Source organism: Erigeron canadensis, chromosome 6 (genome assembly GCF_010389155.1).
Source record: "Erigeron canadensis isolate Cc75 chromosome 6, C_canadensis_v1, whole genome shotgun sequence".
In the NCBI taxonomy this organism is placed as follows: domain Eukaryota; kingdom Viridiplantae; phylum Streptophyta; class Magnoliopsida; order Asterales; family Asteraceae; genus Erigeron; species Erigeron canadensis.
In genome coordinates, this window is record NC_057766.1 from 36015131 (window position 1) to 36041865 (window position 26735).

A 26735-nucleotide genomic window follows, 5' to 3' on the forward strand; every position below is an offset into this window, starting at 1 on the left:
ACTGCCACATTAAAAAAATTACATATTAAATATTTGAATTTAACAAACATACACAACACCCCTGAATTTTATATAATCTCTCTGCTTTGCCTAAAATAGGTACATATTTTAACTAACTTTTCCCTTTAATTTAATTTAATGCAAGACAAACATGACGGACGTTAAGTTTTTCATTACAACAAATGCACCGAAATTGCTTATAACAATAATATTAAATAAGAATTTTTAATGATATTAAGAACGTAATTAGTGACATTTATAATATTGGGCTACAACATAAGATCTGCACCAGAGGGCAGCCTTCGAAAGAAATTTGCAGGCATGGAAGGTAGTTTGGTCCGAAACCTCGGATGTCTCAAATAGTAAAACACGATAAGAAGAGCAACCACTTGAAATGGTGTCACATACAATACGATTGCGGCGATCAAACAAAATGTCACAAACAATGCCGACGCTCTTGGGTCACGCCAACTCAACAATGAGTGGAACCTTTCGCCTTGAGTTGCCAAGTCACCCGCTACGGTTTGAATCTTGCCTCCGATACTTCGTAAACGATCATATCTCATCCGAACTAAAGCCGACCCTTTAGAAGTTGGAAATGTGTCAAACTCCTCATCTAACTCTTCAGGGGATGCCGCGTCCGCGTATGATATTTTTATATCCATATGAGGAGGGTGCCTCGGTTTCCATCTGTACCTCCATATCCCGACGACAAAGAGGTACAGGAAAACCGTAGGCAGGATCAGCTCTGGCGTGAGTATAAGTATCACAAAAAGTACATGTATTAAGAGTGTTGTGAGCGGATTTTTCCAATGGCATATCATGTCTAACCATTTTACCAACCCTACAAAGCCGCTAGCCACGTTTACTATGCGAAAGAAATTCGCTTTGCTCTTTCGTATGCTCCATATGTGCGCACCAACGTCCAACATGTATTCGACCACCTCTTTTTTCAAAGGGGGCTCGGCACGGGCTAACCTAGACGAGACTATTTGAGTCGCATGGTGCCTTAACATATCGGTTTGATGGATTGACAATGGATGCACATAATGCATTTTAGGCAAAATTGGCAGTGAGTATTTGTACAACATGTTGATGTACGATGTGCACGAAAACCTCACAGCCAATTGTACCTCGCCCATTTTCTTTACACCGTTTGGGTGTAAAGCAATGAGTGGGTACGAGTGTGTATACACTCGTTCTGTCTCTAATGTTGATAACCGGATCCTCACTTTCCCGATCCTCGAATCTTTATTCGACGGATGTAAATGCCCGTTATCAAATGCACCAATTGTTATCACAGTACACGGATCATGAACCTCCCATGTATATTGCTCGTTCCAACACGGCGAAAAGTTATCAATAATGGTCCGTGTCCGAACCCATTTACCTCCATATTTTGCAACACAATATGCATCCGTTGTTGCCCGTCCCTCTTTTGTTTTCATCGGTGACAACCCTTTCGCGCTTATAATCCCCAACTCCAAAATGCCAATGCTCGATTTCTTTAGTTGCTTAGCCGTTGGCGTTAGATCACTGCTATAGTTTGCTGACTCGTCCAAAACATGATACCCTCCATCCAAACACACTCTTAGATGAATTCGGCTAGCAAACTTTGTCTCTTTTTTTTCACCATCAATCACGGCATGTTTCTCAAGGTTGTGCCATCGCGATTGAACCGCTTTATTGTCCCACCTTCGTTGCACGTTGTGAAATGGCAACAAACACTTGCCCACCTCCTCTTTGTTACATTCAACTGTTAACAGTAATGCCTCTTCAAATGGCTCGGCTGCTACGAAAACCAAGTCTTCATTCCAAATCGGGTTCACCGTCTTCACCCCAGAAATTTTAGTCGTTATCGATTGACCCCCCAACTTTACCTTCACACACGATTCCACCGGCTTATTTATATCACTAGGAAGCAAATCTTGACACTCGATCACATTAACTCGAACATACCAAAGTTTCGGGGACAAGTAAACTTTTCCCCTAATATTTGATACGCCTTCTCTGATTGTGGCAGCATCAGAATGCCACGCTTCAGGGAAGCACTCATCAGCTTGAGTTCCTTTCCACACGGCGAGCATAATCTCGCCGTGTTTAAGCTTATTGTCCCCCTTTTTATCTTCCAACTTGTACCATTGAGGTGCAAGTGGACTATCTGGTGGGACTCTTTTTGGAACATCTTGAAGTTCAAAAAATATTTTTCCTATAAAATCATCCTTAACGAAATTTTTATCTTTAACATAAATTTCTACCACTGATGACTGAATCCGATCTTGTGAGAATGCAAAAACATGATCCCAAACCGGGTTCGATTTCTTTTCAAAGTGTCGTGTGACTCCTTTGTAGTTTCCTAGCTTGACTTCAACGTACGGATCACAACCTCCGGTGACATCTTTAGGTGGTAAATCTTTGGCTTTGACTACTCGAACATAGAGATATTGCATTTGCTCAACAAGGTCGTAGGTGCTTGTAAGTTTATCGCCATAGTTGCCTGATCCCGCGATTTTCGGGTTAGTTTCCTTTAGTGCAAATTCTTCTGGCGGTGGACGTTGCATTTTTACTGAAAACTAATAAGGCTACAAGGTTCAAAAGAAATGAGAATAAGTGTGCTTTGTTTAAAGAGACTTTTATGTAACGGTTGCAGGATTTTGGGTGAAAACAAAGAAGACAAATGATTGCATTGTAAAAGGGAGAAATTTCAATAATGTAAGTTGCAAGCTGCCTGTTATAAGCAAATTAACTTAAGATTTCAGAATCCACACGTTACTATATAAATATGTATTAATTTTTATCTTTATACAATATATATAGAGAGGCTTAATTATACGTTTTTTGTTTGACTGGGTACAATATCAAGTTATGCACAAAATATATGTGCATATGTATATATCAGAAATATATATGATGTAATGCAATCAGATTAAATACTCGTATATTCTGTATATATACTTGCGAACAGTGACCGAACGTGCATGGTCTCCAAGTAAATTAATACGTATTTTAGATGTGTCTAATAATCTTTTATTTTTTACAAAACAAAGAAACAATAAATTACGAAGTACGTATTTGTTAAGATGAAAAGTGTACCTATAAGTTTGTTTTTGTGTGTGTAAAGAATCGGGTGAAGGTTGAACCACCCACCAACTCTTTAAAGACTAGGGAATTTTAACCAATAACAATCTAGCTACTACTAACACACATATATATAAGTTTCATATATTAAGTTAGTTGCATGATTGGTATAGTTTTTATCTGAACAAAAATATCGATTTGTAAATTGACAGTTTTATAACAGGCACATGCAAGTGCAGTTTCGAAATCATATCTTAAGGCATCCACTTATATCATGATCAAAGTTCTTTACAACATGATCGATAATCATCGGGTAATACCAAATTCAATTTCCCAAAATTTGCTTAAGTCCCTTTCACAAAATAATTTCCATATGATAAACCAATCACCAAAAATTCCACTTTTCAGTTTTTATCTTCAAAAGTGTTTGGTTGATTGATTAGGTGACTTCCCCAAGTGTCCCATTCATGAAAACATCTATTTCTTGGTTAACATATTTTCAATAATGGGATATCTAATTGTTTACTTTACTACTTGTCCAATGAAGCTCAACATCCGGATTAACACTTGGTTTAGTTAAATAAATATGATTGGGAAGCTTTCATGGGTCCAGAACCAAGTGCCATACTCAACCTACTAACAATATAATGGCTCATTGCACTATTTGGATGTTCCAAGAGCAAGTCTGAGAATTTAAGTGTACCAAACGAGTCGGAAATAAAAAAAAAAAAAACATGTTGACCCCTAACAAATTCAAATGTATAATCAATTTTTCTTTTATAAATAACGACTACGTTATAAACAATTAGAAATAGTTTAGTACCCCAAAAAAATTGGCCCGGGATTGGAACCGAGTTTACCCCATTCAGGGCCCGCCCCCTGAATGTTTCTATCCAATTTGTTCAGAAAATATGCACATTCTTTTGGATATATCAAACAATCAATTTGGAAGTAAATGAGACGGAATTAAATCTTACTAAATAATTATCATAAATAAGTTTTGACAACATAAGCATGCAAACTTATACTATAATATACACAAAAAAAATTGTTTGGTACGGTTGGTTTACAAATTAGCCTACTGCCTACCAATCCTATAATGCTAATTCTTTACTTGCAGATATTCAGAGTACTTTATAACTTCTTTTTTTTTTATTGTCATTGTCATTTGTTGCTTGCTTAGCTAGAAATTCCTAATAATCATGCTTAATTTTAGTATCCATTCTAGGTAAAATACTTTATTTGCTGACACTAACAGGGTCATGCTTATGCAGCAACAGATATGGAGATCAAACCCAATGTAAAAAGTTATACAAGAATCAAAGCCGGACCTACCGGGTATCATAGTGTTCAATTCACTCACCAGATCCCATTGAAGGATTCAATATCTAAAAGCCATTTTGCTCATACAGCCAAAATCTACCATTACTTAGTCATTATCCAAACTTTAAGCTGATTGGGTGGTGTGTAATTAGTTGATTATAATCATATTGTTGGTTTATATGATTAATTATAAATCCTTGAGCTTATTGCCTAAAGTTTTTCACTTTGACAGATGCCCCTTGCTTTGTTTAGGTGTTGATATGGATTCTTGAAGTCTTCTTTTTTAAGAATGAAAAACAAAAAAGTCGCATATAAACCTTCAAAATTAGTGAGGAGATTTGTAATAACAAGAATCTCCAATTTGTAATATTAACTTGAATACAAAATTCGAATACAAATACTCAAATTTGAGATAACAGGCGGACATTTAATCCTAATTGAAACTAATCCAATCTTTGGCGATTTTTAGTTTGATACAGTGAAATTATGTGAAAAAATTCTATGGGTTAACTTTATATCTAATCTAAATCTGGAGATTACCTACTGGAAGAGCCTGAAGACAAAGACTGGAGTATGGAAGTCTATGAACTTCTTTTGAGGCTCCAGAGCTTGTAAGTATATATTTTCTCTCGGTTCTTCTCTAACTCCGCTTTGTGTGGCATATTCCATTGCCATCTCGTAGTCCACCTGTAAGCATTAATCAACATAAAAATAATCCTCAATAAATTTTTGTTTGTTTGATTATATGAAATTTACATCCACTGATCCAATCAAATAGATAAGAGACTACTAAGCATACATTTAAGCAGGTTTTCGATCATATAGAGAGACATAAGAGAAATTTCTTACCTGCTCCACATGCTGAGCAAGCTTTTCACTCAGGATTTCTTTTGTTACTACACGACTGGAAACCTTCTGCAGAAATTCTGCATCTTCATCCTTGATCTCCAGGCGTTTCTTCTTATTTGCATGCAGCTGTGATCCCTCTTTCAATATTGAGTAGATAGCACCTGTAGCATCACCAATGTACCTAAACAAATAAAGAACTCAATGTATAAGCTAACTTGCAGATATATATGCATATATCGATATACAAGCTGCAGAACTTACTTGCTTAAATTTCTTTTTCTCTCTTGCTGCTCACGGGCCTGAATTTTCTTCACTATTTTTGACTTTAGCTGAATGCAGCACTGTTTAAGGGAAGACTGGAAAATAAAGGTTGTTAACAAAAGGAAGCTTTCATACTTTTAAGACAATACTGAGGCAATAATACCAAGGCGAACCCACCTTGACGGCATTAGCAATCTCACTTATGTCATCTCCAATATATTCCTTTCCGGTCCCTTTAAAAGGAATTTTGGTGCTTACAATGCTAACAAAAACACCGATCTTGTCTTGTGTCTGGTTAATTTTGTAACTGTTCCAACTGAAAGATGATAGCATGTAAAGAAAACTGTTGCTGAGATAGGAATAGCAGACATTGAAATTTAAAACTTAAGAGCCTTACTTGATTCTCTTCATAGCAGTTCTGGTGACAACATCAGCACCTTGCTCAAACAGCAACGGAATCCGATTAGCAAACCGGAAGATATTTAAACCCTAAAATTTTGATAGCCATGAAAACTCATAACGTAATATTTAGGATCACTCATATATTCATGTAAAGCAATGGTAGTGGTAGAGTTGCTATAATGCAAATGGGGTATCATCACAGAAAGAAACAAACTTACTTGCTTGACATCTTTTCCACCCACGCTCACTCCAGCTTCCACAATGAACGGGTGTCCTTCGAATACCTGAGCACTGCAATTGAACATTAATCCCAGATGTTTTTAACATCATGCTAATTTAGGATGTCTTGTAAAATAATAGGTTGGGTGAAGTTTTGGGTACTTCATGTATGATCTTACCTTGCAGTATAAGTTGCAACCATGTCTGGGTGCAGTTCCTTAATGATACCCAAGCGGAGGTTGTACTCCCCTGCAGGACTAAGACACTATAAAGAAACAATGTTATCTATGAAGCTTCAAAATTATGAAAACCTTTTTTTTAGAAGTAATCTGTATAGCACTATGTTAACTAACGTAAATTTCAAATGAATCAACAATATTCGATAATTAAGAGTATCTTACATCACCACTAGGATCATCAAACTTGGCTTGCCGAAACAACTGATGGATGCGAACAATTTGCTGCTGAGTCAGTGACTTGACTGGTGTTTTGGGGCTGAAATCTGGACCCATTTCTCCTGTAACATGATAAACATAGCCATTGACTTCCCAATGTCAAACATTATATCGAAAGGACAGAAACGTATCTAAAATATAGCAATTCGGCTGTCTAACTGCATATTATACTAGAAGAGAGAGAAATTTATTATACCAATCAATCGTTCAGCATGCAACTTCCCAATGTTTACAAACTCACTCTGAAGAAATTGCAAAAGGAACTGCTTTGAAGTTTCACCAATGAGGCGTTTGATTAGAAGTAAATCCACAGCTGATGGATGATATTTTGTTTCAAGAGGAGCTGCAGGCATTACATCTGTTCTCCTCGCAAAGCTTATGCTGACATTTTTACTTCAAAAATATGAAGAAAAACTGTATTAATAGACATGATAACAAGATTCCTCTATAATCAATGAAATTATATGGTAAGAGGGAGTACTCTGATGTTTCTGATACAAATCGAAACATGAATTGGGCATATGGAGTAATAACAGCCATTTGACGCATATAATGCAATATCTTAGACTGCAAACACCAAAGGAAGTGTTGGTTAAGAGATAACGGCATGCTGGCTCAGAATTTGAAATTGAAGAAAGGCATATTGTCTCATGATCATATTGAACATAACTAAGATCGAATAGAACCAGTAAGTGATACATATTACATACACGATATGTTGTCCAGTTTCCCTCAATTACAACTTGGATCTCAGCTCCGTGCCATTGCTCCTTGTCATCTCTCTTCTCATGCAAATGAATATGAGGAATGTTCCTGATTATGTAAGAAGGTAATCAAAAAATTAGATCACTGGCTTAGCACTGATATAAGTTTTGATCAGCCGTTTACGAGCAATAATACATGAGCTAGAATTATACCGATGAATATCTATATCCAGCCTGCAGAACGAAGTGTAGCTTTGACTCTTCATCGATGAGGAAATCTCAATAGGTAGTCCTGTACTCATCTTTGACCAAATTAATGCCTGAAAGAAACATAAATAGATCTTACATGCATAAAATTCATCGCGATAGATACTTCATCAATACCACCAGAAGGGAAGGGAAGGGAATGTAGCGATCTAAAATAATACCATGAATACAGTTAAAAAATTCAAATATTCTATCATTGTACAGGCCTAACTAGGATATCTAGTGCCAAAGCAGACAGGATAACTATTTCACCATACAAACACATGTATAGTCACAGATACATTTATGCATGCCTCGTGTCATACATACCATTTTTGCACCAAGTCCGAACTTTCCACGTGTTTGCTTCAATCCATACTTTGTTCCAGATAAAACTGGTCGGCATTTATATATTAGATAATTAGAACAAGAAATATGAAAATGGTACAAAACTCATGCAGAATCTCAGTATGACAAGTCGAGGGACATATAGCATAAGCACGATATATTCAATATATCAATGAACATGAAAGTAGATAACTAAACCTCGTCCAAACATATTTGGGATATCATCATGGGACATTCCTCTTCCATTATCCTACATAAATTTCATAATATAGGTCATAGTCTGAACAACAAAAACAACCTAAGTGGCATCCAACAAAATTATCACTAATCTGAAGAATCACAAAAAATGGTTTGAAAAGGAAATATGTAGACCTTACAAGTGACCCTGTAAAATGAGGCATCACCCCGACCCTTAATGGCCTTAGAAGAAGCGGGTTCTTTTACTTTCTTCCCGAGGGCAACATTTTTAGCCTGAACTTCTTGAAAACGAGCTTCTTTGGCAAGGCGTTTCTAGCATTTATGATAAAAAGCAGAGGAACAAGAACATAAGTGAAATTCAAAAAATGATCCATGCTGAACAGCTTCACCGCTAGCAAGTAATGGAAAACTTATGGTATAACTATATAAATTCAAAAAATATCAAGTTTTTGAAACTCATTCACTAACGTGTGTATGACTCTATGGTTCACTTAATAACATTAAATAAATTTCAATTTGATATGACGATGATTAATATCTTCTGTGTACCCCTTTAGTGACATAAGTAAAGCTTAACTGGTATAATATAATGTACTTCTACTGCATTCATACAAACAATGAAATGGAAGATCATGTAACTTGTTCTGTGCCTTGGTAACCAATATGGGTTGGACCCTCGTGCAAATGGTATATTCACACTGGTCTTTGGAAGAATGAAACATAAAATATATAAACGCTAGTTTAAATGGGTGGAAAAGTTACACTAATTAGGTTTTGTTTATGATTTCACATATATATGGTTTGTGTATATGTGAATTTGTATGGAACTTGGCCATATTACTTGTACTGAACTATTTTTGAGGAATACTAAGCTAACCAGGGTAAACCCTTTTTACCTAAAAAAAAGTTACACGTCTAGCATTCTATTGAACTTTATAATAATGTTATGATCAACTTAGCCATCAGCAAAATCCTAATAATAAAGCAGGTCATCAACCAATTCAACGTTCAAAACTCAAACTAAGAATGAACAAACCTCACGAGCCTTGTCGGTCTCAAAATCACCATACAATGCCTCATCAATTCGCTCCCGGTCAATCAGACCAATCATAGAATTGAATTTGCTTCTATTAATCTCCTCACTATAAAAACCAAAACAACACAAGAAGTAACAATTACGCTAATAATTACACGTTCATACCATGAAACAATATATATGCACACATAACACTTGGTCACTTACATTGTTACTTCAACAAACGGAAGCTCTGCAATGGACTCTGCAGAATCAAGCGCGTTTTCAACAAGCTCTCTCACTGTAGTGTAAAGTGATTTCCCAGGCTGATATTCATTCAGACAATGTCAAACACAACTTCTTTTTTCATTTAACAACCGTACGTGTACAAAATAGAAAAATCACATATTTTAAAATACTTCCATGGTATCAACAAAAACATTCATAAGAAACCGAATTCAAATGCAACATAAACTTGAAAAAGCTCCTTTTTTAGCATTTCATAGTTATAACTTATTGCTCATCATGAATTTTCAATATCTAACAAAATTTATATTATAATTTGTAACTAATAATGATAATATCAAGTATACAGTCATACTACTAAACATATATTATAATATTATTAGAATAATGTATAACTATTGTTAAACATATACATACAGATAGAGTTAACTTACATTATCAAATCCAGCAATGTTTTTATTCTCAGCAAAAAACTCTGCCGGAGATTCTGCAACCAAAAAAAAAAAAGAAAATTAAAATACGGATTAATAGGCTTTATATAAAAGCTGAATTGAATGAAGGAGAGAGATAGACAGTGACTTTGTTTGAGAGCGCTGGCTTTAGGTTTCTGGACAGCTTTCGATTTGCCTTTTTTAGTCTGTACCGGACTTTCTTCACTGCTATCGCCGCCGTCCATCGGATTTGATCAGTCAAAATTGGGGGAATTGTGGGGGCGGGAAGGGTTTTCGTCAACACTCAAAAGTTATTCACACAGAGAGTGAGTTCATAGCTAATTTATGTGACGGGATTGGGTTTATTACTATGTATTTATTATGTGTCTAAATTTAATAGACTTCTAAGTCCTAAATTTTATAAAATTAATGAACACTAAAGATATGTCTCTTCTAGGTTATTTATATGCACAATAAATATTAACTTTTTTTTTTTTTAAGTCTAAATCAATATTAACTAATTAATGTATGTAAATAAAAGGCTTTGAGTTCAAATCATAAATAGATGAATTTGTTGGGGTGAGTAAAAACCAAATTAAATATCGAAAAAAACTGAAGAACTAAATCTAAAAACCGAACTGAACCCATTGGTTTGATTTTGGTTTTCTAAAAAACGAACTGTTAGGTTCAGGTTTCGGTTACATATGCTAAATCGACTGCTAAAACCGAACCAAAAACCATATTTATTTTAGTTTTTAAAAATTTATATCATTATATCTATAACTAGTTTATTTATTTTTATATTATTAGTGGTATAAACTAAAAATAAATAAAATAGTAAATCATGTATATACGAAGCTGAGCTTATAATTACATTTAAGTTTCAACATTTAGCACGTATGTTTATAGTATTTGGACGTTTAAGATTAGACAAAATGATAAATAATAGTACATATTTATGTTAAAACATGTCGGACTACTCATTTGATTGGTCACAAAAAACCATCCGTCCCGAAAGTAGAATGACATGTATTAGAGAAAAAAGAAAAAAAAATACCCCAAAAGCAAACCCTAACCCAGACGAACTAAAACCGAATCCCAATGGTTTTTGGTTTTCAAGAACCGAAAGTTTTCGTTTGGGTTTCGGTTTTGGGTCAAAACCGACCCAATCTCACCCTTGGTATATGGTGAATACTGAAACTTAGAGGTTTTTGGTTCAAATCTTAGTATGAATAAAATGATTTTAAGAATGAGGACAATGGTTTTTTCAGCATGGTTCTCTCAAATTGAAGTTGTGTATTTAAAGAGACATTTTGTTGAGCCTAATATTAACTAACTATTTAATATGAAATTGTCAGTTTAAAAAAAAAGTTAACATGAAAATTTATGAAAACTAATATTTATTTAATACTAACATTTAAAATTGAATACTCTTTTCACTAGCAATCACTAAATGTGGTGATGTTATCCTTAGTTTTGTTCCTACGTTAAATTTGTATAAGTACGCGAATTGAGTGGATACAACTACAATATTGTTGTTTAAATGTCTATTCGGTGCGAAGGGTTACGATAAAGCAGTGTGAAAGCTTGGATCACAAAACAGAATCAGCGTTTTCAAAATAGATTATGCGTTTTCAAAACTGCGTTTTGAAAAAACAGGTAAGTACATGCTTCTCCAAAACTGTGTTTTCATAGCCGATAATCACTTTTTCATACAAACACTTTTCTAGATTATTTGCGTTTTACAAACGCAATAATCAGATAATCACTTTATAACTCAATCACAAACACCCTCAAACAACTTCAAGTTAGTTCGTGTTGGATATTATGTTGTACATTTTTTCTATTTCTTTTAAAACAAAATTTGTTGATCTATCGCATAGTACAAATCAAAAATCTTTTAAGTTGGTTTTTAACATAATAGATCATGTTGAGATTGTGTGAGAATATACAAAATGAGACTTCATTGTAGGCCCTTTATATTACTAAATATTTTATCTTTCTTATTTCACAAAACACTCGATATGACTTGTCATGCATTAACCATTTCCATCCTTTTGTAAGAAAAATGAGACACTAATCTTTACAACATGTGAATTTGTAGGAGTCTACTACAGTGAGGAATTGAAGTTTGCAATAGACCTGGTTAAAAGTGTCCCCATATAATGGTTATCTCTATGAGAAAAAAAAAAAAAACAAAAAGGAAATTCAGGTTAATATATAATTTTGATATCTATAATCTCTTATAACGCAAATTGAGTTAAGACATTAAACATTTTTTCAATATCTCAAAATACCTTCAATTTCTTTTTTCAACACTCTTCGCAATTTTTTTTTCCATAAAATTTTAGTTATGTGTGTATTTATCCTTAAAACATATCTTAAATCCTAACCCTTAAACATACCTCTTTCTTGAGCCTCCGCCCTCTCTCGCTAGCTCTGACACCACCGCCATCGTTAACATCATCATCGTTGCATTGTGCGGGCATACATCTAACATTAATAGAGGATTATGAACACAAATGTGGAAAGACTTGAACAAATTTCATAAGAACAGTAAAAAAAAAAAAGCATTATTATTTTGTTACAAGAAAAAAACAAACTTACTTAAAAGTTCAAAGCTATTAAAGGAAACGTACGTGGGTTGCCAATGTCCAATCCTCAAAGTCCCATCTTTGTTGATGATCGAAAGACACAATAGGTCCACATTATGTCAAATGTCGGACATGGAAAATGTATATACAATAATTTAAAAATATAATTAACTGTATAATTAAATTATATGTCTCTTTATTGTGATTTTTATTACATTAATATTGATAGATTTATGACTAACTGGGAACTTATAACCTTGGCTCGTATATGAAATAATGATGATATGGTATATGTAAATCACAGTCACTCGATACTAACTTGTCGGAATTTGAATTTGAATTTGAACTTGTCAAGTAGTACAAAAGATTTGAGACCATCTGTAAAATATAGTGCCCTTTGTCCTTGGCGTTAATCGATCAAATGATGTAACAACCAAAATGATACGAGTTTAAGTCCCATGAAATGAAATGCAGTAATCGTGTGCGATCACATTTCTGGAATCTATATTTTGTAAAATTCATTATACAAAAAACCTCTGTTTATCATCATAAACAATGTTGAATTAAGTAGTTAATATTTTGTTTTGAATGCAAAGACCAAGAATTCGATTTTCACTTTTTTTCAAGGTCAGAAATCATTTTCTACTTTGAATATAACTTATAAGCAGTCTCTCTACCTTATATAGAAATAAAGTTTTAATCTATATCTAAATTTTCCTCATACAATAATGAGTTTTATTTAATTTACTTACTAACTATATATGCACCACAAATTAAGAAGAATTATGTTACGTTTTCATTATTATTATTATTATTATTATTATTATTATTATTATTATTATTATTATTATTATTATTATTATTATTATTATTATTATTATTATTATTATTACAAATATGAACAAAAACATTCCCTTTTGAACAGCGTACGTGCATTATTAATTGCTGGAGTAGCAGACAAGAAACCATGGCTTAGGTAATGGCATCACTAGACAAAAAAACAAGAAATATCTTAATTATAAGATTTTGATAACAAGAAAATATCATTACGAACATTTAAGAAAAATGAACCCATCTATAAAACTTATCTAGATGGAATTAAAGGACCCTGATGTCTTAAAGACGTGTCAATACAAGAATCATATATATTTGAACATAATTTTTGAAACTTATTAGGAAACAGAAGAAGGTAGGCCTTGATTTGAACAAACGATCAACATTCACAATACAAATTATCAATAAAGGTGAAATAAGGAATTATTGCAACTAATTAGTATGTTTTGTGGTGGTGGTTGATTTAGATTATGTGGTTAATATTAAAAAACAATCACTGAAATATCCCGGTTAAGCTGTATACATCTGAGTTAAAGACTTGTCCAACTGAGCTAAATACTCATCTGTTACCGCATCCATTTTGTAATCTCTATCAAAGAGGAAAAAGAATTCAAATATGAAAGAGCATTGTGGTAAGAAATTAGAAAAAGGGATTATGGGATTCTATATGACCTTTTCGCGACGATCAGTGGATCACTGGTTATATGTAATGAACTTGACAAATTACAATAGCTAAACCACATACATTAGCTTACAAATGAATTAAATAACACATGTGTTATACAAAACTTTCTACATTGAAATCTCCCTATCAACAAAACTAGCTAAAAACATCCAATTGGGCCGGTTCATCCCAACGGTTGTGCGAATTACCATGAATGCGTTAATAGGCAGACGGAATAAGTTTTACTACCACTCGGGTGTGATTTCTTGGCCTTGATCAACAGAAAAGCTAGCATAAAAGAATAAAAAGATTGTGGGCCGGGATTCTTTTTATTCTTGATCCCTACACAAAGTAGTACTACTACATATATATTTAATTAAGATCTATATATGCATGGATCACTACTAGTACTAGTTATGTGAAGGGTTTGATTTGCTAGGCGGCCGCTTCCTCAAACTATCTTGCACTGATGTTTGTGGCTCTTTCATGGCTGCACCCTTGAGCTTAGATGGATCTATAGAAAGTGAATTGAGATGCGAACCTGCAGTCATCAATCTTCTTGATTGAAATCTTTCTCTGGAAATTATCGGTTTTTCGTAGCCAAATGATAAAGTGGAAAGATGTGAGAAGATTAAGCAAATTAGTAAGAACAAGACTTTGCAAGTCATGATTTGATTGATTTGTGTGTGCGATAGTGTTTGAATGTTGGTAATGAAATTTGATAATGCTGAAAAAAAAGATCAAATAATGATGACTAAATAGGAGAAGGCATGGAAAGTTCTCTTCTTAAGAAAGATGGAGAATTATGGTTATTGAGATGCAGCTTGTGCTCAAGTCTGACAAAGCATGTGTGATTTGGCTTTTTATAAGTATAATTTGAATATATAAATTTTTTTTTTAAAAAAAAAAGTATTATAGGGAAAGATACTAGTTTGAAGATAGTGAGAAGTTTGTTTTTTGTGTGTGTGCGCAAAATATGGCCCCCCTTGGTACTCTTCAGGCCTTCAACTATGCCTTAGCTATGAGCTGGTGTGGAGCAATATATGCTTAAGAGAGTGAAGTATAAAATAATTTTTTTAATATCTTTTGTGTAATTTAGTATAAATTTTATTTAATTTTTTGGTTTAATTAATAAGTTTTTGATAATTTTGATAATGAAATTACTCATTATTATTTTCGCCCCTGCCTATGAGTGTGTATGGACGGATATGAAACTCATCGAAAAAAATGTCATTGTAAGGGCATTATGGTAATTGACTTGTTTTTCAAGAAGAAATCTGGTATAATACATGTCTAAAATGAAGATCAATGATTAACAGAAGAGTCAGCAAAAGTGTGTTAGTATGACCAATGTGAAATATGTGAGTCATATCTTCCCTTGTTCTTTAACAAGTTGGAAATTTTCAGGAGATGATCATGTGAATCAGATTTGACTAATGGTGATTTATTCTCACATTTTTGCACAAATCTTTATAGAATAATAAGCAGCATGTGTGATCATGTGACTTCAACACATGATACCAATTAGTTGCCTTCCTACGTATTTAAGATCTTAATTTTACTAGTAACTAAAAGAAAGATTCTAAAAGTACAAACACCCACAGCTCATCGATCATAGCCGGGGTAAGCTACATCATCTTTCTAACAAATCCATCTAGAGGCACAAAAAGCATTTCAAAAAGTTTAGTAAGTATATCATAATATAAGTTATCAATGTGTTATATATAGAGATGAAAAATTATCAAGTAAAATTTGTACCACAAATTTATATACTTTCGACTCCTATAGCTATGATGATCTAGGTATTGTTGTATGTGGAGAATGTTTGTTGCCAGTTGCCGGACGGGTACGAAGCCACCACTGTTTGACATCAATAACGTATTTTTAGTTTATTTAACTGTAAACTGCATATATATATATATATATATATATATTAATAATATACTGTGCGTACCCGCGCAATGCGGCGGCGTTAGCGGGGACGGCGGTTTTGTGTTGTCGGTGATGGTATTATTGGTGGTGGTAGCGGTGTCAAATGGTGTAGGATTGTAGGTTGATGTAAAGGTGATAGTGAAAATATTTTAGAAGATAATGGTTGAAGTGTAAATTAGTTCATTAAAAACAAAAAATGTCCAAGGGCACTTTTGGTATTTCAAAGACAGAACTTTCTAAAGATTAAGACGGTTGAACTAATGACTTATTAACAAATTATATCATTCAATTTCATCAAATTGACTTTTGATGATGTCATCATTTAGATAAACTACAAATTAAAAATCCCGATAATCATTATCCAAATATATTATTATATTGATATTTATATTAATTTGTAAAAAAAGTCTCATTAATTTACACTTTTTTGTTTTTCATCAATAATTTACACTTTTTAGCCCTGAATATTTAATCTATATATATATTTAGTCATCAACTTGAGAGAATTCTTTAAAATTTGCAATCATTTAATTAATTAAAAAAAGTTCAAACATATGAAATATTGTGTACAAAAATTTATTTCAAAACCTAATGACTTATTAACAAATATTATATTAGATTTTTATAAATTATAAATATTAATATTTAGTGTAATATTTAATATAAACATGAATTAAACTCTAGATACATATCTCAAACATAATAATAGATGACGATATATAACATCATCATTTTAAACACAATAGAAATTAGAAAACATTTGACGATCACATAACAAAACACGATTTAGAACGGGGCATTACTTGAATACTAAATCCAAATCAATATGAACTCCATTCAAGATTAGTTTTGCGTATTAATGTTTAAAGTTACAATTGTCACTCAAATCAAGAGTTCTAATTGTTATCAAAAAATATAAAAACAATTTTAATTGTTATCAAATTATTATAGGACATATGATTGAAAATAAACCTATGCGTATTATGGGTCCGCATCATGATCAGATACATATACTTGAATGTCAAGTACATAATTACAAGTATGTTTATATTTCAATTCTTAAATTTTTTCATAATAATATTACATTATGAGTACACATGGTTTCAAAATAATCTATAATAGAGAAATTATTATATATAACATGTGCCTTGTGGAATGACTACGACAAACATATCAATCAATATGTCTAGGCTAATAATGACAGTGACGAACATCTTATTATTGTAATACAACTTGCAAAATATAACATTTAAAACCGTATTTCTACAAAATTCTAATTTATGATTTAAATGTATGAAGATTTAATATTAATAATATCGTAAGTTCCGTGTCCAGTGTTAGATACGAGTCTAAAATCTAGTATCACACTATTTCGTTGAACCAGACTATTTTTTAACGGTTGTATCATTGTATGCTCTATAATGATTCCTGAGTGATCTAAGCTAAAATGCATTGGTGGAAAAATTTGAGAACAATTAACATTCAGACTACATCTATACTATATCTTAATGACTTATAATTCATTTGATATTTTGAGATGTCTTAATTAACTTTGAAAATTCTTAAGTATTTCATTTTTAAATATTCTAAATAAGAAAATGACTAATTCTCCTAACAAAATAGTCTAAAGATCATCTTAACACTCTAAGAAGGTGACATGTGTTATCCACTAATTCTCTTTCCTAATCTTGCCTCCTGATTTTTCCACATGTTATAATCCAATAGTTAGAAGGATCTTTAGGCTATTTTGTTAGGAAGATTAATCATTTCCCTTCTAAATAATAACAAAAACACAATTTTTTATATATCCGTGTGTTAGACAATCTATAAAGAACAGTTGATGAAGTCTAATGTCGGTTGAATCATTGATACATTTACTATAATGGATTTTACAAACTTTAGGCACATTACAGTTAATTTTTTGAAAAAATCATTTACAACTACGCATAACTAAATCAATACGCGGTCGTTGATCGGGTTAAAAACAATAAATATACATTTAAAAAATACACATGTTCAACTTTATATAATAAAGATACAATGAATTAACAAAAGTGCAAAATTCTAAGTTTTATTAATAAGGCATAACATAAAACATTACAAACTTAAACATAAGATACTTGAAACCCATGATTAGTAGCATTATCGTTAAAAACAACACAATCCATAAACTTTTTGTTGTTGTATGTTTGTACCACTAACGTGTACCTGTAAAAACGAAAGATCAATGACATGATTATAAAACCTCCTTTTTGTCTAATACTTAAAAGTAAATACACACAAACCATATTTTTAAACATAGCCTGACCTGTCCACTCAGTTTGCAGCATATGTGAAGTTAAGCATATAATTGTATAAAAAGAGTAAGGTTGTAAAACCAATAATTTAGTGTTTTAGTGTCATAAGTATATATCAAATATGAATTGTGCATACCAAAAGAAGATGCCCGTATGCTCAATCAACTGCAAGTTATGAATAAGATGCGCAATCCTTTAACTCAGATGCCTTATAGCCAGAATAAGGTTGCACTTCTAATAACTCCTTCAAATCACAAATTTTCACAATCTTTGAAATTCATAATATCACATGTATAAACTATGTCTATTAATATCACATCTTATCATTCATAATAATTTTCTGCAAAGAGCATTCATTTAAGTACCTCAATTGTCTTCCCATGGGGTTGTCACTATGTCAACAGGCCTCATTCCTGTTCCACTCATAGGCTGCTTGATAATTTCATGGTAATGAGGGAGCCGCATAAAAAATATCTCCATATCAATAAGAAAAAAAACCAAAATAATGGAAAAGAACAATCGTAGCATTCCAAAACAAAGCGCCTAGTCAGGATCAACGGGGTAAAAAGAACCTCGGGTGTTCTTCCTGCAGATACATTTACATACACGATAAGGTCTACTAAATCAATACATTAGGTTTATTTGAACCCGAAAGAAGCAAAAAGAAGAAAATGAACTTTTGAAGCATGTCAAGACTGAACAGTAAATTTTTCCAACCACCTTGAATGGATATACCGTTTGATGGATTGAAATAACCACGACATGCACACTTTCTTGTTCAATGAAGTTTCGCTGGTGTTGCCATTAGAAAATATCTCTCATAGGCCATGCCACATTCTCCTACGAAGTCTCATAAGCCAGTCCAATCCCTCTCTTAGGCACACAAGGGACATCTCTTCTCTTCTTCATTACTCATGTTTCCTGTAGATAATTAAAACACACATCAACTGCCACACTTCTCTATATAAAATAAAATTTAAGTATTTGAATATAAACCCTCATAATAAAAGAAGTAACTACTAACAAAAGTGATAAAGTTGATTGTAGAGAATTTGTAGCTAATTGTGTCACAAAAACACATTCCTCAGCCATAATTCTGCTTACCCACATAGCATGTGCTTGCAATATCACATATGAGATTGCTCAAGTCCACATACATGATTAGAACTTAAAAGTATAATATGTATACATATTGACTAAACAACTCGTTGGCAAAATGGAAGTTAGCTTTCAAATTGAATTACATTAATTCAGCCCATGGAAATCATTTTCAAGGCATCAAAGTGAAAGTTTAATAATAAGTTCAAAACAATGTAATAATAATATATATGTCAAAAACTAACGTGTCATAGTACTAATAATATATATGTCCTTTCATTGCTCCTGCTCTCTTAGTGAAGTCAACATTAAATACCAACAACCAGGTTAGAAGACTCGAGCCCTGCACGAGCAAAAGCTTTGATCACCTACAAACGCTAAATATAAATACATCAAAGGTTGTCGCATACCTTGTGAGGGTAACAAATCTTGTAACATGTATAAGTAGAACAATATATGGTTACGTGTCTGGCATTGGGCTAAATTTATGGCTACTAAGTTGTAAAATGCTACTCCACTTCTTGCAAGAGAGGGGTTCCTTCATCGCCCATCTTTGAGCTCACACCCAAGATAATTGTGCTGACTTATCCTTATGGTGCTATAACTCTGCACCACCATTATCAAGGACACATCAAATGCAGGCTAATAACTAAAAAATGACCAAGATCACATTAATTGATGTGACCAATCATAAATTACAACACGACATGAGCAATGAATCAAAATCAAAACAAATAATTGATGTATATTTAACACAAACCTTTAAGCTTACTAAATAACAACCCATACCTTCGGTAAAGGTTTAAAGCCTGGAAAAAAAAAGAATGTAAACAAACTATAATCTATAATTACAAAAGAAAACTGGTTGTTCGCTTGACGTAAAAGATATAAATAAAGTATGACCAATGTTTTCAAAAGCATAGACCCATAAAAACTATCTCACTCTAAGTTACCTTTTTTTTTGCATACCATTTCTTTGATGAATCACCAATCCTGCATTCCTGCACAGGTACGAAGAAAATGAAATTGCGTTATTCTATTAAAAAATGAAATGTTTCAAGCCCAAAGCACTAAAACATTGTAAACCACCTCCCTGAAAAACGTTAAACCAAAATCATCACTGAAATACACAATCGCACTTCGTTCTTTTACATTGAAAATTTTATCAAGAAAAAAAAACTAAACTAAAATGAGAAGAAACCTTGGACGGATTTATAAATGTGTAGTTATAAAGCCACCAATCATTCAATTCCAATATCCTTTGACAATAAATTGAAGATCCCTAAAATAAGAACACCCAATTCATTAAAACCAATTAAACCACATACTATGACACTATTAAATCAATAAATTTCAACAAAATTAGAATGAAAATTATAACTTTTTTATCATAATATATTAACAGGAGAAAAGATGAAAGAGGAGGCGTACAAACTATGTTGTGATTGCATACCTAAAAACAAATCATATAAATGTATAGATATATACATACACCACCTAGCAAAATTATAATTACCATACAAATTTATGTATACCCAAAATCAATTAAAGCTAGGAATTTGAAGACGATTACAACAAAATCATCAATTAAAGTATCCAATAAAATGCACAAAATCTAAAACATTACCAAAACTTCAAAACCACTCTTCTTCGATGACGATGAGTGGTGGATAAAAATCAACCTGACTGTTTTTTGATTTAATTAACCGACCACTGGTGTTATTGACCCGTTTCTACTTTCTTCTTCCATTTAATTTATGGTGGCAGCGGCGGCTATAGTTTAGATGGAGATATATGTTTGGGGTGATTGATGGAGAAAGATGATTATAGTGTATATGTTTCGGGGAGGCTGGAACTTATAATTGTTTTCAGTTTAAAGGGCTAAGATTTATTTTGGCTATTACTTTCAACGATTCAGATTAAAAGTTCAGGTTAATTATTTCTCTCAGAAGCCATAAATATATATAATACGGGTATAAATCTAGTTTATACTTAGTTTGATTATTGATTACTAATTTATTTTTGTTGTTGATCTACGGATATCACACATAAAAATCAGAAACGAAAATTATGGAACAAATTGTCAAGTTTATAGTTTAAAATATGGGGTGGGTTATTTTGAGGACTCACAAATAAAGAAGAACGTGAAAACAATTCTTGACCAATCATTTTCTCCCATTTTTTCTCTTTTCTATAAAATATGTAAATTCATCCAAATCATTCAAAATGCTTGATCTCATAAACCGTAAATCGTTAGATGAAAAAAAAAATATGGATAAAATTTCGTTCTCTTTCATTAGAGATGCAATTCGATATACTTTTGATGAATTTTTAATTTTCGTTTTCTTTTTGATACTTACACATAACCTACACATGTGTAAGTTGGACGAAAATGACGAAGCCACCATGGATTTGCCATGGATTGACGGGTTCTGCCCTTAACCTTCATTGTTGTGTAAATGGTTATTTACTAATTTACATGTGAAAACAAAGATTCTACACATATGTATGTACACAAGTACAAGGGGAAAAAATCGAAAATTAAAAAGTCGTCAAAAGTATATTGAATTGCATCTTTAATGAAAGAGGACGAAATTTTAAGACTATCCATACTTTTTTTTTCCATCTAACGATTTACGGTTTGTGAAAGAAAACATTTTGAATGATTTGGATTAATTTTCCTATTTAATTGAGGAGAGAGAAAGATAGAGAAATATGTGGTTCAAAATTGTTCTCGCGTTCTTTTTTATTGGTGAGTTCTTAAATAACCAATTTTATCTATTTTTAAGCATTCAAATATTTTTTAGTATCTTATGGGTTATCAAACGATTCTTCTATATTGAGGTAGTAATTATATTATATGGTATTATAGATAAAAGTTAATTTAGGGACACTAGGGACACTTCTCAATCATTTATATTTCACCATCTCCGACCACCACCATCATCGCCCACCACCACCACCACCATAATTCTCTGGCGACGGCGACCATCGTCACCACGACTTACACATGTGTAAGATGTGTAAGTTATACAACCACCATCACTACCACCACTGCCATCATCTTCGACCACTACTACCACACCATCATCTTCGACCACCACCATGATCCTCCGGCGATGGCAACCACCGCCACCACGACTTACACATGTGTAAGTTACATGTCTCTAACGGGTCTCTAATTTAAGATATCCCTAAATTAACTCATCTCTGATATCCTATACAATATAAATAAATATAATTACTTAGCGAAACAAAATGGATTAATTCAAATAACATTTATTTCGATAGAAAAAGATCTAAAAGGTAAACTCCTTGCTATTAGGGCTTTGTCATCACTTCACTTACTTCCAACCAATCACGGTATGCCACATCAAATCCACCATTCCTCACACCTCACCCAAATTTCGTTGGTATTGCCACCACTCACACCGAACTACCCCTTATAAGAAAAGACAAAAAGAAAAAGACAAAGTAAAAAAAAGAGAGGAAGAAAAAATAATGTGGTTGGAGTTTCTAATTGAACAAATCAAACTCACCACTCAATGCATGGAAAAGTGATGCGACGGTGTTACATGAGTCACGAGTCACCCCTCGTCAACCACCCATATATATATATACTCATATGTTGCCGCTGCTCTTGTAGCTTTTTTTGAATGAAAAATTACATTAAGTCAACCCAAAGTCCACCCAAATTAATGTTTATGACTCAATTTAATTCAATTATTAACTCCAATCTTCTCTAGCAAGACTTAAAAGCCCACAACGTCGTCATCTCAATGGGTTGTACCCATATCAGTGATTTGAAAGTTAAAAAGTTAAAACCCGCTTTCCCCACAAACTATTAGACGACAAAAACTCCCGCCGTTCCGATAACTATTACCCAAAATGGTTCTTCCCTGTCACAAGTACTCCCCCAACCAAATTATCCCAAAATAAAAATTACTGTACATATTCTTCCTTTTGTTTCTCAAAAAAAAAATAAATATAACAATGCCAAACGTCATCAACAAGGATGATGAAGACGATCAGAAAAAGTTGCCTAGAAAGGAGAAAATGGAACCTCCTATCGATAATGATGAACAGGATTTTACCCAACGCAGATTTATCCGTTCCGGCTATCTTTCCATTCAGAACTTAATCCGCGGTAGTTTTTCTTCTTTTTCTTGGTTTGGTTTCATTATTTTATATAATATACGAGTACTTATTATGAGTGATTCTGTTTTAACAAATGAAAATGGAATAAATAAAAATAGATAGAAGAGATTTGATAGCCGCACCTACTTCCAACAAGTTTCTCAGTATTATTGATGAGGTTGAGGGAATGCATCATCACGGTACTTTTTATATTACTCTTCTTTATTTTTCATTTTTTTGAGGCATTTAAAATTTATATTTCCTTTATATATTTACATTTTGAAGCTGTGTTAAACACTATAACATACATCTTTCTACCTGTAATCATTTTTTCAAATAAAAGTGGATAACTGACCTATTATCAGTTCTCCCGTTGACGTGTCCAATGGAATTCATGTATTAACCCCACACTAGGCTACCATGCTAAAAAGTACTAACTTGGTTGTTAGATGATTTAGTTATTTTATGTTTTCCAAAAAGTGTCTTTTTTTTTCTTCATATCGTTCATTTAATTTGGGTCGGTGGGAGTATTTGATTTGGGAGGTGATATGTCCACAACAAAACTTTGCCATATATCTACAAGTATTGCTTTGCAGGATGTACATCTGCATAAAGCCTGAATTTATTGTGTGTGGTTGACTATCGTTGTGTACATATAACTTTCCATTTTAATCTTACCGTACTAGCCTTGTGCTGGCCAATCTAAAGTGGTGCTTTGGTTTTTCGTGATTTGTTATGTTTTTGGCAATTTTTGGGCGGTTTTTATAGTAATTTCCAGCATGTTTTGGTGGTCGTGGTGCTGCGAGAGATGAAAACTTGGAGCGTTTGGTGACATGAATATAAGGAAGGAATAAATGACACAATTTGATTGGTAGTGGTAAATCTTAAAATAGTGTGGGTAAATGCTTGGTTGGAATGTTATGTTTGCAAAGTTGGACAAAGTATGGATGTGTAGGTGAGAAATAACATTTGCTATTGAAAGTGGATGTCATTAGCAAAATCTTTTTTCAAATCTCAGGCTTTTTCCTTTTTCTTGTATTGAACTACTGATATTGATGGCGTGAGAAGTTGAAAACTTCTTATTCTGTTAGTCCATATTTCTCAGATATGTGACGCTTATACTTTTGATTTTATAACAAGGCTAATATTTGCTTGAAAAGCTAAGCCATGAAGGCTTTTTCTTTGTTTGGAAAGAATAAATGTAAGAATTATTTGCTTAGTTTTGCAAACATAAGCAGTTTTGCTCACTGGTTTTCTGGCGCAGCTCGTCATTTTTTATGACAAATACATACGCCATGTCATGAATATGAAGTTTTGATCACAATGTTTAAAGCCTAGTTAAGTTTCATTCCTTTTCAGATTGTTGTATTATTGTTTGGTGCATATACTGTTTGGGCGTTAGTTTTACTTAGAAAAGAGAATTTGTCTTTGTATCTTTGTTTCCTTTTATATGACATAAGAATACAATGTGCTTAGTTTGTGAATCTGTTTGGCTTTTGTAGTCAAGAAACCAAGAGAACAGGTTTCTGATGCGGAAGCCTTACGAGAACTCTCTACCACATTGTTGGCTTCCATAAAGGTGCAGAGCACTGGAAGTTTAACTCCATCAGTATTTGTGTCAAGTGTGATCACCGAGTATGGGAAGAAGAGGGTTGGAAGAGGAATTGATGAATGTGTCGAGATTCTATGGCAGGACATTGGTTTGCATGTTTCGCCACTTTTCATGTTTTCTGGGGGTTCTTGCACCATGTGAGTTCTTGAGCTTCACGACATCTTAACAAACTTGCGATTATATTCCGTGCTATTTGGTGTTGATTGGTTCTATAACTATAACCATACATTATTTGTACTGAAAGGCTAGGACACATGAAGCATGAACCTATACCCCTAAAGGTTTACACTTCACGGAAACGCCCAAGGTCATCCGTAAAGGTAGAAAAGGTGAAGCCAAAGGAGGTATGTGTATGTGTATGTTAAGTTGAGTCTTTTTTTCTATTGTGGAGTAACTTTTCCTACGTATTATTGTTGGCAACACCGTTGCTATTATGGTTTTCTTTATTTCTTAGCATTGCCAAATGATCAACATTCATATGATAATTATAACATATACTTCTGATTTTTACAGCTTGAAAGTGCCATCTCTAAGGAGAAGTCTGAAACTGATAAGACTATTGCCACAATGTTCGATGTTCTGAAGTGCAACACAAATGTTTGTCTTGAAAACCTCATTATAAATAGGTTATCATTTGGGCAAACTGTGGAGAATTTGTTTGCCTTGTCCTTTCTGGTAAAAGATGGCAGGGTTGTAATAGTTGTCGATGAAAAAGGCTCTCATCATGTTTGTATGTCACTCTTCTTAACTATTTTAGAAGAGTACTAGTTTTTTATCTTCTCTTTTCTCTGCATATTTGTTACTTTTGTAACCAGCATTTTTGTATTCAGCACCAAGGAACGCTCCTGCATCTGGTAGTATAATGTCGGGAGAGGTGGCATACTCTCACTTCATCTTTATGTTTGGCTTTAATGACTGGAAGGTACATACATTATCTTTGATCAACAAGTATTTAGCTAATCTTCTATTTGCTGCTAAGTTCTAACATTTTCAATTGACGGGTCGCATTTATATGATTCAAAAAGAAAACAAGATTCAGTATCAGTTTCCGTTTACTTGATGTGTAATAAATAAACATGGGAGCTACAAACTGACGAAGAGCAACTAATGTATTATGATGTGCAAAATTGCAGTTAATGAAGGATTCAGTGGCCGAAGGTTCTGAGCTGATGCCTCATAGGAGCATACTGAATCATTGTGGTGCTTCTCAATCCGATACACAAATTCACACAGTACTCGAACTACAGGTGCCACCACAAAAACGCAACAAGAAATCAAGTGAAGTCTGATGGGTCTCATAAGAATGGTAGCAGTAGTCTCAGTAAGATAATGTTTTTGGTGCCTTCGCACAGAGGTTACAAGTAAATAACTTAGTATGAGGCGTTAGATTTTTTGGTATTTGCAGATAAGTGATGTTGATAGGCTAGCCTCTTTTAGCTGTTACATACTTATGTGTCACAAATGCTCACCATATTGCTTCAGATTTATATCTGAACTGCTGAGCATATATTTTGTTGCCAATAGTAACTGTTTCATGTATCCATCTTGTTTTATCTAATGGCTATCACTAGTCACCATAAGAAGTGAATATGCCTGAATCAACTGTTCTCTGAGTGTGCACCCACTAGTCCGAGTTCTTATCAATCTCAACCTTAGTATGTTAAGACATTTTTAAATACTAGTTTAGTTTGGTTTGGTTTGTAGGCTCCCCTGTTAGTCAAAGGTCAAGCCTTTGATCATTGGCCAAATTATCAGCAATATTATTGCTCTTGACCTTCACATTTTCATTTCA

The 26735-nt window shown here is 33.2% G+C and overlaps 3 protein-coding genes across 3 annotated transcripts; 1 reads left to right on the plus strand and 2 right to left on the minus strand.

The window, feature by feature from the left end:
* Positions 1 to 269: 269 nt before the first annotated feature.
* Positions 270 to 2561, minus strand: LOC122604330 (FT-interacting protein 3-like). The gene has a single exon (XM_043777219.1). It carries the CDS (start codon positions 2559 to 2561, stop codon positions 270 to 272), a length of 2292 nt encoding a protein of 763 aa, XP_043633154.1.
* Positions 2562 to 4738: 2177 nt separating this feature from the next.
* On the minus strand, positions 4739 to 10130 carry LOC122604331 (DNA topoisomerase 6 subunit B). The gene is made up of 19 exons (XM_043777220.1): positions 9924 to 10130; positions 9779 to 9831; positions 9327 to 9424; positions 9120 to 9225; positions 8258 to 8395; positions 8084 to 8135; positions 7868 to 7932; positions 7505 to 7611; positions 7298 to 7400; positions 7069 to 7154; positions 6784 to 6980; positions 6534 to 6649; positions 6312 to 6397; positions 6132 to 6204; positions 5909 to 6000; positions 5689 to 5827; positions 5512 to 5606; positions 5251 to 5431; positions 4739 to 5088 (listed from the first exon to the last, which is right to left on the minus strand). The coding sequence occupies exons 1-19, from the start codon at positions 10018 to 10020 to the stop codon at positions 4942 to 4944; spliced, it is 2031 nt and encodes a 676-aa protein (XP_043633155.1). The 5' UTR covers positions 10021 to 10130; the 3' UTR covers positions 4739 to 4941.
* Positions 10131 to 22940: 12810 nt separating this feature from the next.
* On the plus strand, positions 22941 to 26513 carry LOC122605643 (non-structural maintenance of chromosomes element 4 homolog A-like). Its single transcript, XM_043778598.1, has 7 exons — positions 22941 to 23341; positions 23451 to 23531; positions 24834 to 25080; positions 25188 to 25287; positions 25457 to 25673; positions 25774 to 25865; positions 26077 to 26513. Exons 1-7 carry the CDS (start codon positions 23188 to 23190, stop codon positions 26230 to 26232), a joined length of 1047 nt encoding a protein of 348 aa, XP_043634533.1. The 5' UTR covers positions 22941 to 23187; the 3' UTR covers positions 26233 to 26513.
* Positions 26514 to 26735: the final 222 nt, after the last annotated feature.

Excerpts from the sequence above, each read along its gene's own strand:
- LOC122604330 (XM_043777219.1), bottom strand. The coding sequence starts at position 2,561 with ATGCAACGTCCACCGCCAGAAGAATTTGCACTAAAGGAAACTAACCCG.
- LOC122605643 (XM_043778598.1), top strand. The coding sequence starts at position 23,188 with ATGCCAAACGTCATCAACAAGGATGATGAAGACGATCAGAAAAAGTTG. Across the intron at positions 23,342-23,450 it reads CATTCAGAACTTAATCCGCG|ATAGAAGAGATTTGATAGCC; the intron begins GTAGTTTTTCTT and ends AAATAAAAATAG. Across the intron at positions 25,081-25,187 it reads TCTGGGGGTTCTTGCACCAT|GCTAGGACACATGAAGCATG; the intron begins GTGAGTTCTTGA and ends TTGTACTGAAAG.
- LOC122604331 (XM_043777220.1), bottom strand. The coding sequence starts at position 10,020 with ATGGACGGCGGCGATAGCAGTGAAGAAAGTCCGGTACAGACTAAAAAA. Across the intron at positions 9,832-9,923 it reads AGCCAGCGCTCTCAAACAAA|AATCTCCGGCAGAGTTTTTT; the intron begins GTCACTGTCTAT and ends TTTTGGTTGCAG. Across the intron at positions 6,650-6,783 it reads GCATGCTGAACGATTGATTG|GAGAAATGGGTCCAGATTTC; the intron begins GTATAATAAATT and ends ATCATGTTACAG.